A 19,023-nucleotide genomic window follows, 5' to 3' on the forward strand; every position below is an offset into this window, starting at 1 on the left:
TCCCAATACACATTTTTGGGGTCTCCATTGCTTCATCCCCAAACACTGAGGACTGTCCAACCTTCTGCTTTCTGTTCTTGAACCAATTGCCAATCTATCAAACTTCTTCTCATGCATATATTTGCAGTTATAATACCACACGCTAAAGCGTCACATGATGAGGGTGTGGCTGTCCAGTGATGCACGGTGCACCGACGCATGATGTTCTGGACCTGAAAAATAAGATCATAGCGATGCCTGGCATTATTTTACAGCAGGAGCAGGGAGCCTTTTTTCAGCCCGAGGGCCACATTTCCTCCTGAGCAAACTTCCAGGGGCCGCATACCATTGATGGCACCCCTCCATATTCTCCATTCAGGCAAGCAAGAGGCATGAGCAGGGGCAAGGACCTATTCCAGCCAGGCAAAAACGCTCAAGGGAGCGGGTGATACACTTGGGCAGTCTCCGAACTGGTTATTCATTTACTACTTAAAGCATTTCTACACCGCCTACCACATCTCTCTCAAGGCGGTATGCAACATTTAAACAAGAAACGCAGTATCCACATGAAAATCAGCACAAGTAACAAAACACCACTAATAATCAACAAGTGAGGGAGCACTCCCGTACAGGAAGGAATGGCATTCTGCATATGGCTCAAGAAGACTTTGCCTTGGGAGTGGGGTTTTTTTTTTTTTAATTAAACTGACGGAAATTATCTCTGCACATGGTTAGAGGTACTCAGCTTGCCAGCCAGAATGTTTCTCCCCCAGCTTGGTTGGTACTGTTTGTCCATCGCTGCGAGAGCCCGCCCTACGCCCCTCGGGACATGCGCCTGTCTGGGCCTGCAGAAGCCCCGCTGCCACCGCCCACTTTCCCGCCTCCCTACCCAGCCTCGTGGCCCGGCCGGCTGACTAGGCCCCGTCGCCAGGGCAACGGACGCCGGCGCGGGGCATGCCGGCCTGCAACAAGATGCAACAATAAAACTCTACGGGAGGCGGAAGCGAGCCGCCCAATAGCCTCCAAGGCGTATTGTTGTCGTAGCCAATGGCGGGTGCCGGCGGGCGGATTGGGCGTGTCCGGGGCGGCCAGGCGGCACTCGAGGCTTGTCGCGCGGGCGAAGAAGCAGCAGCGCCGGGGCGGCTGTGGCGTGCGCGTGCGTGTTGGGTGTCTCCTCAGTTCGTTACGCGGCGACCGAGGAGGAGGAGGAGGAGGAAAAGGCGGCGGAGAAGCAGCAGCGGTAGGAGGGAGGCCTCCGGAGGACCGCCGCGGTGACACCTTGGTCGTCCGCTCCACCAACGTCCCTGCCCGCCGTCCTCGGAAGAAGAAGGAGCAGAAGTAGCAGGAGTCGCCGCCCAGAAGCACACGGTGAGGGGCGGGCGGCGGAGGTCGCCCCCGAGTGATGAATGGCGGCGGCGGCTGAGGGGGGAGGCGTCGTCGTGATTCCTATTAGTATTATTATTTATATTACTGTTATTGGGAGGGGCTGTTTATTATCTTTGTGATTATGCTCGTGTAAGTTTGGTTCTCTGAGGTAGATTTTTGATGTATGTTATATATATAAAAAAGTGTATGTGCGTATATATATGTATCTATATGTATATTTAATTTATATCCCGCCCTTCCTCCCTAGAAGGAGCCCAGGGCGGCAAACAAGAACGCTAGAAACACTCTTGAAATATATTTAAAGACTTTATAAACTACATTAAAACAAAAATCTTTAAAATCATACTAAAACAAAATATCTTTAAATATATACATATATATAGAGAGAAAGAGAATACAAAACTCAAACGGCTTGTTAAAAAAAATTAAATCTCCTAAAACTAATCTGGGCAGGTTCAGTTGGGATTTTGGGGTTATATGTATGTATGCTTGTTTATTAGATTAGCTTTCTGCGCGTACAAATTTGCCGAGGAGTATAAATTTATAAAGGGCGTTTTTAAAAAACCTAACACGAGTGGTTAATGAACCTGGGCGGCTCAATTTGGGATTGTTGGCTATTCATTGTTTTAATTTATTTCTTAGGCTTCTGGTCATCATGCACAATCTTAGTTTTCCAGGCTGTTTTTTTAAAATAGGATGCAAAATTCAAATCGCTTTTTAAAAAAAATAAAATAAACTCCTAAAACTAGTTATTAACAAATTTTCGCAGCCCAATTGGAGTTACTGGTTATAGTTGTTAGTTATTTGTTTATCACATTTGTGTTGTGCTCTGACAAAATATATTTAAAAAACCCCTAAAACTAGTCATAAATATATTTGCACACCTCAGTTGAGATTATTGGCTATATATTCTTTCTGTTGCTTGGTTTGTTTTTCACTCCTGTAGGTTGGATTTTTTGGACTTATTTAAAAAACCTGATTTTTAAATTAATAAGGAACGAATGGTGCTATCCAATACACACTTAACTGGGAGTAAGTCCCATTAAACCCAGTGGACCTTCCTTCTGAGTGAACATGCATTGGATTGCACTGTAAACATGGTTTATTTATTTATTGTACTTATATACCGCCCCATAGCCTAAGTTCTCTGGGCGGTTTACAGTAACTAAAAACATTAAAACAAATATACAAATTTAAAAACCATTTAAAACAATTTAAAACAGAAATGTTTTTAAATAAATAAAATGTTATGGAGAACCTGGGACTGCTTTGAAGCTTATTTTGCAACATTTTTGGCCAACTGTGGGGTTTTGAAGAGGTCTCGTCTTTCTCCTCCTCCCCCCTTTTCCCATCTGGACCAACATGGTTGGCTGTTTTTGTTGCATCTGTTGACTTTATTACATTCTGAACTGAAGAGCTTAAAGAGGAAGCCATGAACTGTGGAGGGGTGGGTCACCTGAAGGGGAGGAAGACACTACTTATAAGCTTTTCTTTTGCGTTTAAAAAAAGCTTGACTTTTCTTTTTAACCTTTGATATGGAACCTAGTTTTTGAACCCCAAAGAAGGGGAGGGTGAGAAATGCTTGAAAGCATGCTTAAATAGTTTTATGCCAGGTGGGCTTCAAGATCAAAGAAAAACCCCAGCCAAATCTCTCTTTGGTTTGTAATCCATAATTAATAACCAGGAATGGGAGAGAAAGGAAACAAGAAAACAAATGGAGGCCTTTTGAATGTGTTGTGGAGGGGGCGTGTTTTTCAGGGAGAGAGGACTTCGGGTGGGTGGCATTTTTTTTACTGTTTTACCTAATGTACTCAGTATTGTGCAACTTTCATCCCACCCCAGCCCACTCTCTCTACACAGTGTGTGTATGGAAGGGGAAAGGCTTACTTAAAAGGCATAGAATAATTGTATGGGTGTGGCAAGGAATCTCTGAAGCCTTGTGGGTACCATGGGCAAATGAGAGGGCAGCTGTGGGAGAGCTTCTGTGGCGGGGTGGTTAAATAGTATCTACATGTAAATAACTTAAATCTCTTAAAATAATGTGCTAGGTGTGGTATGACTTCCAATCAGTACAGAAAAGGAATAGGGAATAGGAGAAGGAAGGAGTTAAGAATCATGTTTGTGAGGAGGTTGGGGAGTCTAATTGAGGAGAGCTTGTGCAAGGGTATTGTGTGGGCAGATAGTTCTAGAATGTAAGAAAATGGGTGATTCCTGCCTGAGGGTGAAGATAGCAAGTTCTGTGGGAATAGTAATGTATTAAATTGCATTCCTGTGGGTGGGTGTGGCAACTCAGGCATCTATGACCAGTTAGGTGCTACTCTTCTACTGTAATGTAACAAGCACAGTACAAAGGTGTATGCAGTGCTGCTGCACTTGTTCAGACTAATTTTAGGAGTGTGTAGGTGGTTCTGCTCAACCCCTAAAATGGCATCTGTTTTACTGAAGCACACCTGGCATGCAAATTAAGTGTTGAGCATATTGGCCACTTCTTGCAGAAAGAATTTCTGTGTACCTGACACTGGATCTTTTAAAGCAGTGGAGGAAAGTAAACAATGCATATTTTTAGGTTATCAGAGATGGTAACAAATGGTGCTGGATGGATTTATTTTACAGCTGTATGTACCTCTAAAACAAATTCTGGCATGTATTTAGTTAGGGGGTGTGGAGAACCTCAGGCCCAGGGGCCAAATGCAGCTCTCCATACCTCTGTATTTGGCCCTTGGAACTCTTTCCAGACCACACCTCTTACTGGCACTGCTTCACACCCTTCTTGTGTTTTTGCCTGGCTGGGATGTGCCTTTGAACTCTAATCATTCCTCTTGCTTGTCTGAATGGAGGATAGAGTATGTGAGTGTCTGTAGAAACTAGCTTACTGCACAAAGATAAAATTGATATTTATTGCTCCGTCCACATTTGCCTCCCTCCTAATAAAGACCCTTAAGCTGGCATAATCTATGGGCCTACTAGCATCGGTTACCATTTAAAATTCTTGCCTGTTGGGCTTCATTAGGTAACCATGAGTGATCGAAAGGCTGTGATCAAGAATGCGGATATGTCTGAGGAAATGCAGCAGGACTCTGTGGAGTGTGCTACACAGGCCTTGGAAAAATACAACATTGAGAAGGATATTGCTGCCCACATAAAGAAGGTAAATCTTAATTATTGTTGCATGCTGTTAGTTTTAAATTCTTAGAGCAAAGACACTGCTGCAAGAGGAGAATCCAGACTGAGTGGGAGGACAGTTGAAACCCTGTTCCTAGCTAAATATGCGTGTCCACAAATTTCTTAACTGGCAAAGCTGATTCTGTTTATGTAGGAGTGTTCTGGCCTGCCAGGGAAGAGTTGGAGATTTTCCTGAATCTTGTTCACAGCCTAGTCTATGTGGGTGGTCTGACTGCATGTCTGTGTTCCTAGAGGGTTGTCGAGCATCTGTAGTCCTCTGACTTTGGCAGAGCTAGCAAGAACCATGTCAGGCCTGCGGCAACTGTGGACCAGCTATATCAGCAGAAGGAAGATACTATGAAAGCGTGTGCATTTGTTCCTTGACGATGGGAAAAGTACAGAACCTTGAAACTTTTCTTAGCCATAGCTCTTACAGGTTGCAGCAAGACACTGCGTTTGCAAATAGTATCATACCACAGTTTACTATTATGAAGACAGGCCACAGGAAGCATCAGGATTGGTTGTTACCCCCTTCTCCACTGAGCACGAAGTGGAGAAACTTGGTAGCTTTTGCTTCTGTGTTAAAGTAGCCTCAGTCAGCACTCCATGTGAAATTTGGTATGTATTGATATAAACCAGTTGAATATTAACTGCTGCAAAGCCCTCTCAAGAAGAATCAGTATTTTATGGCATCAGTGATAAATATCTCCATAATAAATTGACAAATTTATTCCTAATGCTTCTTTTCATAATATATATTGATGACAAAATACTGTGGCTAACATATAGCTGCTGCTTTTTAAGCACCTAGGTCCTAGAGGATAACGTTTGCACACCTTATGCTGTCTGTTGGCTGTGGCTAATACCGTCATCGCTGTTTTTTATTCGTGTCTCTGTATTATATCTTTGTTGCAAGCTATTACTTAAATAATTCCCATGATGACTTATTTTAGCATTCATGGATTAAATGCTTTACAGATCTTGGATACAAAGTGAAGTAGATTCTTAATTATTCCATATTCTAAGTAAACTAAAATAAGAATCTATACAAGCTTAAATAGAGGGGGTGGAGAAGAGAGTATTATACTACGAATTGTTAGTGTTTATTTTTCTCCACCCCTTTTTAAGAATCTGTGTGGGTTGTATGGAACATCCTTACTGTACTTTCCAAGCAACATGCACCAAAATAGTCCGATTAATGTTAGTAGCATTTTATTATGATTTCAAGGTGACTTGGGGACTGCAACCTTTGTTTTTTATGCATGGCAAGAACAAAACTGGTCACTGCGTTATGATGTTGTAAGCAGGGCTGTGGAGTCGGAGTCGGAAGCAATTTGAGGTGGAGTTGGTAGAAATGTACTGACTCTGACTTAAAAATAAAATAAATATTTTAATATTAATGTTAATATTAATACATTAATATACATTGCCATTTATGAAGGAGTCGGAGCCAGACAGTAGAAAAATCAATATACATTTGCCATTTATGAAGGAGTTGGAGTTGGACAATAGAAAAATAGGAGTCGGAGTCGAAGGTTTGACATACCGACTCCACAGCCCTGGTTGTAAATGGCATATATATTCCTGCTCAAGAGTGTTTAGTCTAAGAACATTGAGTGAAGGCTGTGAGGCTAAGTTGTTAAGTGATTCTCTTCCAGGAGTTTGACAAGAAATACAATCCTACTTGGCACTGCATTGTGGGAAGAAATTTTGGCAGCTATGTGACCCATGAGACCAAACACTTCATCTACTTCTACTTGGGTCAAGTTGCAATTCTGCTCTTCAAATCCGGTTAGAACATGGGAGTGTTCCACCCAAAACATGCATTTGGTAACAGGACTGCACGCTAATTCTAAATAGACTGAAGTCTTCAGCCTTCCCCAGGAAACATACTATGATCTTCAAGCCTTTTGTTGTTTTAATGGACAGGTACTTCTCTGTACCATTTTGTGTTTTTGTTGTGGCCATAAAATAGCAAAAAAAAAAAGTAATCTTGTATGTACTTTTTCTTTCTAAAAAAACAAACCCCAGTTCCTTTTCTAATAAAACTGTTGGGCATACATTCAATCTTTAAGAGCTTATTCTAATACTTCTATAATTAGCCCAGTTCATCTATTCAGATTTTGCGTTGTAGACTTAAAGTAGCAAAGTATTTTACTAAATTAAGGGTGGGTAACATGTGGCCCTCTGAATGTTGCAGGATTATAGCCCCCATCTCTGACCATCGGCTATGCTGGTTGGGGCTGATTTGAATTGGAGTCCAAAAACATTGGGGAGCCTCAGGTTAGCTGCCCTTCTATTAAATGAACTAGATTTTCTTTGCCAAAGTTGCCCTAATAATGGAGCCAATAGAACATTACTCCATGTGCTTGCTATAATCATAGGTTGCATCTGATTCTAAGCACGTTTTCTTGAAATAAAACTTAAGTGACTCTAGTCAGTGGGTCTTTCAAGCAAGCATGAACAGGAGTGCATGAAAAGTTTGCATAAATCAGAAGGAATCCCAATGTATTCATGGTCTTTCTATTACAGTCTAGTGTGCATCTAATGTCTACACAGATGTATCTAAGAATGCTCTTAACTCTCCGGTGTACAAGTTCTCGATGTTTAGTGCTATATAGAAGAGATGCAGTTAATGAATTTAAATGTATGTTCTTGTAACAAATATGTACCATTCTTCAGATCACTTCTGAAAATACTCAGTGATGCCCAATTACTTAAATTCTAGTCTAATGTAATCAAAATACATTTATAACACTTGTTGTCTGTACTGTACAACTGTTTCAAGGTTAAGGACAGAACAGGCCACATCTTGCACTGATAGGTCAGCATTGTTGTACTCAAAATAGTGCTTGTAGATGTAAGGAACCATTGTTTATAGTGCTGTGACAGAATGGCTATGTTATAAGGTGTCATCTAGCTAAGCAGGACGTGTAGTTCCTGTTTTTCCAATTGACAATTCCAATACAGATGCAGACTAGGAAAAATCTCTACTTGTTGGAAGAGGAAGGTCTTAAGTAGTTGCCAGAAAGCCAGAGACAGCTCCTGTCTTAATACTTGATGGGAGGGAATTCCAAGGAGATGGTGCCACTGCAGTGATCAATTTGGTATATAAGGGGTGAGATGATCTTTCAGGTACCCTGGTCCTAAGCTCTATTAGGACTATAGGAGGAGGCCTAACTTGCAGTGAGGGACAGGCAGCATACACATCTAATGCTTTGCAGTACCTGCAGCTAAAAAGATTTTGCTCCATCAAGTAAAGAAACAAAGGTGGGAAAGATGATGCAACCACCCACCTCACACAGGAGAAGCAGTAGCCTGAAGATGTAGGTTTGCTACCTATCGAGGATCTTAAGTTCACCCTAAGCAAGCTAGGCCAGCTCTACCAGTTACCCTTCATAGCTAAATGGAACCTGTATGCTATCTTTGAATAACAGGTGACAAGCAGGCACAAAACGGGAGTGTGTGTGTGCTTAGCAGGCCAACTGCTGAGGGAAAAGGATGCTGAATCTTTGAGTGCATGAACCAGCAAGGGAACAGGCAGCTTTCTCATTTGTACTTCAGCATATGTGACCAGGCCTGCCCCCCACCTCCACCCGAAGCATCATAACATAAGAACGACCATTTTAACATGGTTCAATCTGCTTTTAAGCCTCTTTATAATTCAATGAAACCAAGACAACATTTGAAAATCTATACGCTATTTTTTAATAAATACAAGAAATCTCACCAGCTGCCACCTGCTGATGACAAGATTGGGTCCAAGTCACTTAAGCACCAATAAATAGGCCTTTAATTTTTTAAAATAGTTTGTGCCTTCTCTTTTACCACATGCTGCTACACCAAAGATGGCCAACATGATTGAAATGACTTCCAGAATACAACAGCTGACTTTTGAGACCTGAAATACAGATTTCTGTGAGAGATTAATTCATTTTATAAGTCTCAATGACATGGCACTGAGTGCTGGAAGGCCCAACTGTTTAAATTTTGCCATCAAAAGGTTCTGTCCACCTTTGCAATGTTTCAAAAAAGACCTACATAAGATGTCAGTCATAACTTGAAGCCAGAGTGAATAGCCACAATGCCTGAGCCCAGGTTCTGATACTCCACCTTCAGAAAGCCAGCATCTTCAATCATCTCCTTGAATTCCTCCTGAAATGCAACAATAGCAATATTGCCATTAACGGGATTCCTGAACTTCTCATAGTGTTCCTCCCTTAACCAGTCTACATTAACAGAGATTCCTCAGAAGTACAACTTGACTTTCTTAGGCAAGCCTGCACAGGATTGCAGCCTTAATGTTTGAAACTCCAGACATCCAGAGGATTATTTACCTGAGCAGGAAAGCGCCTTATGCTTTCTACAAGATACTGGTAGGATTTCCAGTCACCAGCAATAACCTCACCCAGTACAGGGATAACCTGGAAGCTATACAGATCGTACAGGCTGCAAAAGTAAAAACAGCAGGTTAACATAGATACTGTGGATCTATTTAGAGTAGACGGCATAAGCTGGTTTTTCTTCAGTAATGAGCATTTCTTCAAATTTTGGAGGGTCAATTTCTAACCTAAAGAGGGTTTCTTTTCTGATAACATTCCATTAAAATCCAATGCTGAATAATTCCCTGAAGAACTTAACTGATTGTAAAAGTCTTTTTGGGTTCACTCTTGTGAAGAAAAGTGACAAATAAATTCAAGATTTTCCTTTTAGGGCTGATGTTCAATAGATTAGAGCAACTTAAATTTCACTAGATCTTTTGGCTTGCAGAAAGCATTCTAAATCATGTGGGAGAAGAGGTAGGGTGAAAACTGCATCAGGGATGGGGAACCTGAGGGCCAAATATAGCCCTGCAGGCCACATCTCTTCCTTAGCCACACCCCTTATTGGGCCTCTTTTAGCATTTTTGCCTGGCTAGATTGTGTCCTTGAACTCTGATAATGCTCCTTGTTTGCCTGGATGGAGGGTAGAGGGGTGTGCAAATGTGTGTAGAAACCAGCCTACTCTACAAAGGTAAAATTCACCATCCACCACTGGCATGTGGCCCCCGGAAGGTTGCCAGAAGGGAATATAGACCTCAGGTTGACGTTGGTTCCTCAAGGTTCTCTGCACCTGCTCTAGATCAATTTCTCCAAAGTAGTGGGGAGGAGGGAGAGGCCTGGACCCTCCTCACATGTAAGGAGAGGCCTGGACCCACGGTGGGGACATGGCAAGATGCCAGAACGCCTGGTAATAATTAGCAGATGTGAAACTCCAAAACACAGTGGTGCTTTGGTCCCATCTCTACATACACACACACTACAGGCCATGGAGGATATTGCATCACATCCCAGCCCACCTGAAGAAGGCCTTTCCACCAGACCAAGCCTGAGGCACAGTTAAGTACCCTGAGCAATGCCAACAAGTCCCAGTTACCTCCCCACACTTGCAGGGCACATGAACAATGTCACTGCCCTCCCTTGAACTTGGCACCTTCAAAGGAAGCCCCTGAAGCTGGCACAGGGTCTATTGAATCGCCAGCTCTCCAGATCCTCAAGATGAACACTGGCGCCAAGGCAGGTGCAGGGAACCTTTGGCCCTCCAGATATTGTTGGACTACAGCTCCCATCACCCCTAGCAAGCATGGCCAATGGCTAGGAATTATAGGAGTTTTAATCCAGCAATATCAGGAGGGCCATCCGTTCCCCACTCTTATACCAACTCAAAGCACACACTCTTCAAAAGAGGAAGTGGATGACCCTACTCCCGCTCTCCAAGTGATGTGGTCATTAGTTTTCCAGATCTGAGCACTGACCACGCTCATGCATTTTGCAACGTGGATACTAAAGTGGGCTCCAGGAAGAAGGGCAGGATGTATATTCAGTAAATAAATAATACTAGGGAGCAATCCTAATGTCAGGCTAGCCAACCTTTTCTAGTCCAAGGGCCACATTCAAGGTTGACTAACTGTCCAAGGGCCATATGCCACCACACACACACACACATGCAGACACACACCACACACATTACAGCACTAGACTTAAGAGGAAAGCTTTAAGCCTCTCTTCCCAGTCCAATGCTACAGAAGAGCAGAGACACCAATTGTCCTCAGCACTGTGACAAAGAAGATGATGGGGCCTGGCAGGCCTCATCCGCCAACTCATCTGCCCCAACCAGTACAGCCATCTTCCTGTTAGCCCCATACATTCATGCTGGCTGGGGCTGATGGGAATTGTAATCCAAAACATCTTGAGGTTATTGAAGGCTGATGTACTTCAAGATTTGCTTAAAGTGTGAAAAAATGAGAGAGAAACCCTAACCTGGAAATAAAGGGGTTATTGACATGACTAAATTCCAGACAGAGAAATCTTCCTCCTGGTTTCAAGATTCGATAGGCCTCCTGAAGTGCCTGGAACAAGATGGGTAGAACAAAGAGCATCATAAGTGCGTTTCTGAGGCTTCACATGGTCCAATTTCGAGATTAGAATGTGGATTTGGCAAGGCAAGTTGTGTTCAGGTTAAATGTAAATGTACTGCCTTCAAGTCAATTCCGACTTATGGTGACCCCATGAATAGGGTTTTCATGAGGCTGAGAGGCAGTGACTGGCCCAAGGTCACCCAGTAGGTTTCATGGCGGTGTGGGGATTCGAACCGTGGTCTCCCAGGTCATAGTCGTGGCAATCTTTCCTCAACGTATACCAGCTATCTTTGAAATGCAACATAACAGTGACTGCCAGTTTTGAGTAGTAGGGTTGACTGAAGCAAACCACTGAGTGGTGACAGCTGAATCCTATGCTGGCATTCCTTTTGCCAGTCCCTGTTTTCCAGGTCAACTTTGCCTTCCCTCTTGATTTAATTATGTCAACCTAAAACATTTATATTTGCAGCCCAGCAAGAAAAATCAAGATAGTTAAATGGACTCTGCATGCACAGAAGCAGCATTTGTCCTGAACGAATTGGCTGCAATAGCAGCTGAGGGAACCTACCCAAGGATATAAATTTAGGGCAAGCTAGTGAGGAAATTCGCTCTATAAACATGAGAGGAGCCCCAGCTCACAAAGCATCAAGGTACCAAGTGAATTAGGCACCTGAGCATGTTTGTAAATGGGTGAGGTGGCCAATGCAGACTACTCTCTCCTTTCTATCCTTTATGATGTAAATCAGTCCCAAGTTCTCGAGCAAAAAAGCTCAATGAATAACAATTTGGACAACTTTAAAAGGTGAGTAGATAAACTCATGGACGAATAAAAGGATCAGTGGCTTCTAGGTATGATGGCTCTGAATTCCAGTTTTTGGAGATCACATGTTGGGAGAGCGCTGTTGCACTCAGGTCCTGCTTGTGGAGTTCCCATAGGCATTTGGTTGGCCATTGTGAGAACAGGATCCTGGGACAGATGGTCTCATCCAGCAGGGGTCTTTCATTCTTATCCGTCTGAAAATTAGGTGCTCAAGGCTCAAGGCAAACATTGGAAAGGCCATCCCCTTCTCATGCTATTTTTTTTTAACTCCCAGAGGCAGCTGCATAGTTAATATTGGAAACAGAAAACCTGACTGCATAGACCTTGGACCGAACCAACAGGGCAAGCTATTCTATTATTCAAAGAGTAAAATTCAGCAAGATCTGACAAATGGCACCAATGCTCACCTGGTCAACGTGAGTGACATTCCGGATACCAAAGGCAATTGTGTAGATGTCAAAACTGTCGTCGCTGAAGGGCAGCTCTTCAGCATCCCCAAGCACCCAGGACAATCCTTTGAAAGAACATTAAAAGGAAACCACTGAGTGGCACACTCCAAATAACTTTTCAGAAAGGCTCTCTCGACGAAGAAAGACAGCCTGCTAGGAAAAGATAACACCCACCCTCGTTGTGGGACTGGAGGTGTTTATAGTCAAGGGCCAACCTGAAGCAAATCAGCATGAGATGATGTACATGTACAGAGTAAAGCTTCAAAATCCACTGCTGTGGCCCCAGTATCCATAGCTGCAAAGTATGGCTCATTGTTGCTAATTACAAACATAACCGAGCATGCTGAGCTTTTATGGGCAGGATGGTTAAGAGCACTCTTTACTAACCTGGCTCCCTTCAGATCATTTTGAACTACAACTCCCATCAGACCCACCCAGTGCTAGCTGGGGCTAATGGGAACTGGTGTTAAAAATATCAGAAGAGTAGGTTGGTAATGTAAGCTGAACTTATTTTTCTAGTAAAATGGGGGGGGGGACAGGGAGTTAGTTGCTGGCCAAAGCTATCCACACACAAAACCTTCCAGAGTTTTCATCCCATTGCTGAAGCGACAGCCCGTTACCTTCAGCATAGCCAAGGCGTTGTGATTTCTGCTTCCCCACCTTCAGCATCTCCCTATTAATGTCACAGACCACCACGTGGGATCCCCCCAGCGACTGATGCTCCTCTTCATGGTAAAGCTGGGTAATCTCCTGCCAAGATAAATTCTGGTGGGATCTCAGCTTCTGCCGGACCTGATGCTCCCGCTGGGAACGAACATAATTGATAAACCGAAAGGCGATGTCTCCTGCATTTGTTTTGAAAGGAAGACTCAGAATGTGGGATTTTCCCCTGGAATTAAATGCTTTGAGTATTTTAAGGGCACAAAAGTTTCAAGCTAGAGTTTGTGTGCTTGTTTGCTCATTCATTCATTCATTCATTCTCAAGCTGCACTCATTTATTTAAGCTGTTCCTGCCAGAAAGAACATTCTGCTCCAAATGCCTGAGATTACAAATCTGGAGGGAAGTGTAATTAAGCTCCAGCATCGCATAATAGAGTTCCACATTATACCAAATCAGATCACTGGTCCTTCAAGTTCAGTATTGTCTATACTGACTGGCAGCAGCTCTCCAGGTTTTCCAGGCAGGAATCTCTCCCAGCCCTACCTGGAGATGTTGGGGATTCAACTTGAGACCTTCTGAACGCAAAGCAGATGCTCTATCACTGAGCTACATCCCTTCCCTGATCAGCCAGAGGACTATCGGCTGCTAGGTTAAGTGTGCATGCGTTAGGTATGTTGTTTTGTATTATTGGAGCCTCGTACAAAAACACCTTGAGGATCATTCGACTGAAAGGTGTTGTCTTCTGAATAAAAAACAGCAACTTATGCCCAACCTCCTGAGAGTAAGCCCCATTGGACTCAATGGGACTTACTGCCAAGTAGACCTGCAGAGGTTTGTGTGACTTTTTGCATGGAAGAATATTTAACTGCCTGCCATGATGTCTGTGTTGTCAACAACTAGTTTGTGACCTACCACTGTTAATTACTAATTACCACTGTCTGTGCCTCTCTGCATTTCATTTTCCTCTGACCTCACTGTTTACAATTCCCACTCCAAATCACATTTACGTATAGCGGTAACACTTCATGCATCTGATGAAATGGATTGTAATCTTTTTTTCCATTTACAACAAGACAAATCAATGAATGCATTAAAATATGGAAGGGTAACCTGTAACCGTCCACAACATATAAATACAATTGAAAGCCAACAAATAACCATAAAAATAAGACACAAAAATTCAAACCTGAACAATTAAAGAGTCAACAGGAAGGGCTCTAACTCAGTGGCATAGCATCTGTTTTACATGGAGAAGGTCCCAAGTTCCCTGGCCTTTCCAGGTATGAATGGGAATGTTCCTCATCTGAAAACCTGAGGAGCCACTCCCAGTCAGTGTAGACAGTACTGAGCTAGAAGGACCAAGGACTCAACAGTATGAGTCCTTCTGTCCCTAAACAAAAATAATCTAAAATACTACTGTACCTATAGCCTTCGTCTTAGAGCCAATGCTTCTTCACATGCCTTTGGAACAACACGAGGCCTACCTGTCCCTCCAGCAACATCAAGCAACTGGGTTCCGGGATAAGGGTTCATTTGATGCAGCAGGATGTCCTTCCAAACACGATGGATTCCAAGACTCATCGAATCATTCATGAGATCATACTTCTTCGCCACATTTTCAAAAACTTGGTGAACTGAAAGTATTTTTTTTTAAAAGCAAAACAAAACAGGGTAAGATCTGCTTGATATCTGCATTACTGGTCAAGATCAGATAATATGTGGACATTACCACGTATTACTAGATACCCTTTCCCCCTCTTTAAGGAAAGAGATACCGCTCAGTGATAGAGCCCCTGCTCTGCATTTATTTATTTATTTATTAAATTTATTAGTCGCCCATCTGGCTGGTTGTCCAGCCACTCTGGGCGACGTACAAGATAAAAAACAATACATTAAAACGTTAAAATTTAAAACCATAACAGTAAAAACCTAACCCACCCCAAAAGCCTGCCTGAAGAGCCAGGTCTTCAAGGCCCGGCGGAAGCTCATCATAGAAGGGGCATGGCGGAGATCATTTGGGAGAGAGTTCCACAGGGTGGGGGCCACTATTGAAAAAGCCCTCTCTCTAGTCCTCACCAGTCTAGCTGTTTTAACTGGTGGGATCGAGAGAAGGTCTTCTGAGGCTGATCTTGTTGAGCGGCATCCCTGACGATGCTGGAGGCGCTCCTTCAGATAGACTGGGCTAAAATCTGGCTCCCAGCATCTTCAAGTAGGACCGGGAAAGGCCCCCATCTGAAACCCTGGAGAGCTGCTGCCAGTCAGGGTAGACAATGCTGAGCTTGACAGACGGTTGGTCTGAGAAGGTACAAGGCAGCTTCCTATTCTCTCTCCCTGTATTTCACACAGCCTGTCCTTGGCAGATATACAAGGAACTAAAGATACGCTGTCAAAGCATTTGCCCTAAACAGCAGCATCCTGTCTGCCCCACACACTGGTTAAACTTCCCTTCTCATTTCAGTCCCCTCCTTGTTCCAACTTCTGAGGCATCTTTCCCTCCCACCCCCGCCACACCTCTGCTTCCTGATATCAAAAGCACACTGGCCCTCCTGTGACGTCAAGACATGAATCTGCAAGGCAGTCTTAAGCAAACTACTTTCTCTCAACCCATCGCTCCTATCTGCGCAACAGGCAAATTGAGGGTTGCGGCACATTGGCACTGGCACATCAAGTGGCTGGGGAGGAGGGAGAGAAGAGACACTATTTTTAAACACTACCTCACATTATTGGGGGAAAAAGAAAAGAAAAAACTCTCTGAACCTATCACATTCTCTGATGTCTTGAAGGGAAGTGCCCACAGACAAGATCATCCAATAATGGGCACCTGGTCTACCCCTCCAGCCAAATGCGGTGGTGGAGACCTAAAAAGGTAAGAGGGACTGTTCCACTTTGGATGGCAAACCAGAAGGAAATTGAAAGAGGTACAGTTGCTTACTACCACCTCAGGCCTTTACCACCTCGTTAGGTTGCAGGTGTGCATCAGACCTGGCCTGCACAAATGATTGGGAAGGTGGGTGATCCAACAGCATAGAGATAAATAGTGACGTGCAGGAGCTCATCATAGTCACTGCCCAAGCAGAGTCTATAGCTACACCACAAAGGAAAATCCAGAGAACATATGACAGTCATAGCATAGGGAGCTGGCAAAGGGTGCTGTAATGATGATTAGCATGCTGGAATTTGACCGGGGAGTCTTGGCTTCAGCTGTGCGGCATGGCTGCAATTGTATACATAGTTACCTGGAAGTAAGCTTCACTGAAGTCAGTAGTACTTAATTTTGACTTTCTAAGTTCAACCTATAAAAGCTCAGCCTGTAAAACACATTGGGTGATAGCCAATATTATTAGGCATGTTCAAAGCAGATCAACTGATTTCATTGGGTCTACTCCAAGTATACCTTATCCTCCATTGTGCATTAATAAAAGGTCTTCAGACAGCTGAAATGCAATCTTTAGCCTTTAATTAGAAATGCAAACTGTCTTGCAAAACAGTGGCACCATGTAAATCAGGGGTGACTAGAAGGTTGCTTGGGATCTGCTGGTAGGGGTGATGTGCAGCAGATTGGAAGGGCTTATACCTCCAAACCATTGAACAATAACAGCAGCAAATGGATTCTACCCCAAGAATCACACTATTAAAATCCCTGATCTGTAATAATGCAGATGTAGATTTGAAATAGGTAGTTGGTTCTGCCCACAGAGCCACCATTTTGCACTTTCCTCCACCTCCACTTTTTGGCATCTCAGGGTTCTAGTAAAAAACCAAGTAGATCTTGAAGGACTAAGCTTGCCCACCCACAACTCTAAACAGCATGAAGTAGAAACCCCATTAAAAGAAAGTAGTATCCAGCCACTGCTTGATTATTTCATTCTCTGACTTCCTATGCTAAAGTATCAAAAACAGCAAAACTTGAAAGCTCCGTTTTCCCCTCATTTACTGGCCAGAGCAAGAACAATCTGTCAATAACTTATGCTCTAGTAGATGACATACTCACTCCTGATTTAAAACCCATCCTGTCCCTTCTCCCCTACACTACATTATCTACGTGGGACTACCCTTGAAGACAGTCTAGATTAGAAACTGTGGCTGCTACAAAATGCTACCACCTGAGTGGGCTAGCAAAGTAGGATCAGGTCACACCAGTTCTGAAGGCTTTGCACAAGCCTATTTCAAGATGTTGAGGCTTGAGACCTGGATGCTTGAAAGAGCACCTCTCACAATATCAACCTGCCTGTGCATTAAGATAGGCAGGGGCAGTCCCTCTCATGATCCCACCTATAGGGAAAAACACTGTGTTGTGACCTGGGATAAGGCCTTTTCTGTGATAGAACCCCAACCATGAATTTCCCTCCCAAGCTCCCGACCTGTCAGAGGCAGTATGCCTCGGAACACCAGTTGCTAGAGGGGAGAGTGTTGCTGCGTTCAGGTCCTGCTTGTGGCCTTCCCAGAAGAGGGATCTGGCTGGCTACTGCAAGAACCCAATGTTGGATCAGATGGGTCACTGCCTGCTCCAGTAGGGCTTTTCTTATGACCCAATTAAAACCTTTTTTATTCCCCCAGGATTTTATCAAGGATTGAGCTGCGCTGCGGAATTGTTGGAGATGGATCTGATGCGGTCATAGACTCGTCTGCTGGGAATCTCCAGATGGCAACTACTGGATTCTCTATTGGGGTCTTTAAGATGCCACAAGTCTCTAGGTTGTATCCAGGGCTTATAGGAGGCCCATTGAAATTACTGGACATGATTAACTTAGGTCCACCCATTTCAGTGGGCCTATTCTGAGTAGGCCAAGCAATGAATGCAACCCTCTGTATTGCTTTTGTTGTGAACGTGGTTCGCTGAATGTTTGGGTTATTTTGTAACATTTATTATATATTTTATGCATTTTATTTTTAGTGGAACCCGCCCTAAGATCACGAAAGCGATGAACGACGAGGCAGGAATGCAATCCCCGAAGCAAAACTTTCCGCCTCCAGTGACTCGGGGCCGGGCCTAGCCTCTCCCCTCCGTCCCGCTCACCCTTCTGTCCTTTCTCCGTCTCCGACACGGTCTGGAACCCGAAGTGCGTCTCTCCGTCGGCCGACGGGTGCCGAGCCCCGCTGCACAGGCCCCGCAGAAGGCGCAGCATCCTTTGCCCCCGGCACCCGCCCCAGGCCCGGCAGGAACCAGCAGCCATGGAGGCCGCCATCTTGCTCGGCGTCGCAAGGGCACTGCGTCACCTCGCCGCGCCCCGCTGGCTGCAGCTCCGCCCACTCTGGGAGGGAGGCTTACGAATCATGCGTACTGGGACATTCCTCCTTTGCTGTTGACGTCACGGATGCCGTCAGCATTGCACTGACTCTTAAGGGGAGTTCCCTCTCACTCGCCAGCTGGGAAGGGCGGGTCACAGGGGGAGTTTCCGCGGCGAGCAAGCTTATTTCATTTGTGCATATTTACAGCACCATCTTATTTTAATAATTTCATAATAATTTCAGCACAGTCCTAGGTCCTCTTTACATCATCCTACCAACTTCTAATGATGTGACAGAGTTATCTAGCTATACCATATCAGAACACCACCTGTGCACAGTGACCTAACTATGCATTACAATCCCAACAAACAACTCTTCTTGTACTACAAGAACAACAAAGAATCTTGTGGTGCTTTAAGGACTAGCAAATTTACTATAGCATTAGCTTTCATGGACTAGAGTTTACCAGGACTCTGTTTCCAGAAGGAAATTGGAATGTGAAACCACTGAATGACAATAATTTTAAGACGTTCAATGCTATCGCTTGCAGACTGAACCAATACAAAGGATTTTTAGCACAGTGTGTGCGTTCATTGGCTTACCAATGTCATGATGGCAGTGTTATCAGCAATTGTTTTGTGAACTGCTGCTGTTAATTACTTATCACTATTTGTTCTTTTCTGTACTTCATTTCCCTCACTGTTTACAATCCCTCCTCGAAAAAACTGTGTGTGTATGCATGTGCATGCTTTTATGTTGTGCACCGCTTAGAGATTTTGTCTATAAATACTTTGAAATATGTATAATTGTAACTAACTGTAACAGTTCATGCATCTGATAAAGTCGACTGTAGTCCACGAAAGCTGACGCCATAATAAATACGCTAACCTTTCAGGCTCCACAACACTGTGTCTCGTTCTGTGCATCCTTGCCGCGACGT

The 19,023-nt window shown here is 43.8% G+C and overlaps 2 protein-coding genes across 3 annotated transcripts; one reads left to right on the forward strand and one right to left on the reverse strand.

The window, feature by feature from the left end:
* Nucleotides 1-1,061: 1,061 nt before the first annotated feature.
* On the forward strand, nucleotides 1,062-8,333 carry DYNLL1 (dynein light chain LC8-type 1). 2 transcript variants are annotated; one of them, XM_061602906.1, is made up of 3 exons: nucleotides 1,062-1,347; nucleotides 4,376-4,513; nucleotides 6,186-8,333. In XM_061602906.1, exons 2-3 carry the CDS (start codon nucleotides 4,382-4,384, stop codon nucleotides 6,321-6,323), a joined length of 270 nt encoding a protein of 89 aa, XP_061458890.1. In that variant the 5' UTR covers nucleotides 1,062-1,347; nucleotides 4,376-4,381; the 3' UTR covers nucleotides 6,324-8,333. The 2 variants fall into 2 exon arrangements, with proteins under 2 accessions (XP_061458890.1, XP_061458891.1); XM_061602907.1 differs by lacking the exon at nucleotides 1,062-1,347 and adding an exon at nucleotides 1,395-1,494.
* COQ5 (coenzyme Q5, methyltransferase) lies at nucleotides 8,212-18,131 on the reverse strand. Its single transcript, XM_061602904.1, has 7 exons — nucleotides 17,872-18,131; nucleotides 14,339-14,488; nucleotides 12,814-13,038; nucleotides 12,152-12,258; nucleotides 10,827-10,915; nucleotides 8,865-8,976; nucleotides 8,212-8,682 (listed from the first exon to the last, which is right to left on the reverse strand). The coding sequence occupies exons 1-7, from the start codon at nucleotides 18,038-18,040 to the stop codon at nucleotides 8,581-8,583; spliced, it is 954 nt and encodes a 317-aa protein (XP_061458888.1). The 5' UTR covers nucleotides 18,041-18,131; the 3' UTR covers nucleotides 8,212-8,580.
* Nucleotides 18,132-19,023: the final 892 nt, after the last annotated feature.

Source organism: Rhineura floridana, chromosome 19, assembly GCF_030035675.1.
Source record: "Rhineura floridana isolate rRhiFlo1 chromosome 19, rRhiFlo1.hap2, whole genome shotgun sequence".
Taxonomy (NCBI): Eukaryota; Metazoa; Chordata; class Lepidosauria; order Squamata; family Rhineuridae; genus Rhineura; species Rhineura floridana.

What these genes read in the sequence shown, in the direction of transcription:
- COQ5 (XM_061602904.1), bottom strand. Translation starts at nt 18,040, where the DNA reads ATGGCGGCCTCCATGGCTGCTGGTTCCTGCCGGGCCTGGGGCGGGTGC. An exon ending in GACGGAGAAAGGACAGAAGG is followed by an intron (nt 14,489 to 17,871) that starts GTGAGCGGGACG and finishes AAATACTTTCAG; the next exon opens with TTCACCAAGTTTTTGAAAAT. An exon ending in ATGTCACTCACGTTGACCAG is followed by an intron (nt 10,916 to 12,151) that starts GTGAGCATTGGT and finishes ATCTTGTTCCAG; the next exon opens with GCACTTCAGGAGGCCTATCG.
- DYNLL1 (XM_061602906.1), top strand. Translation starts at nt 4,382, where the DNA reads ATGAGTGATCGAAAGGCTGTGATCAAGAATGCGGATATGTCTGAGGAA. An exon ending in TTGCTGCCCACATAAAGAAG is followed by an intron (nt 4,514 to 6,185) that starts GTAAATCTTAAT and finishes ATTCTCTTCCAG; the next exon opens with GAGTTTGACAAGAAATACAA.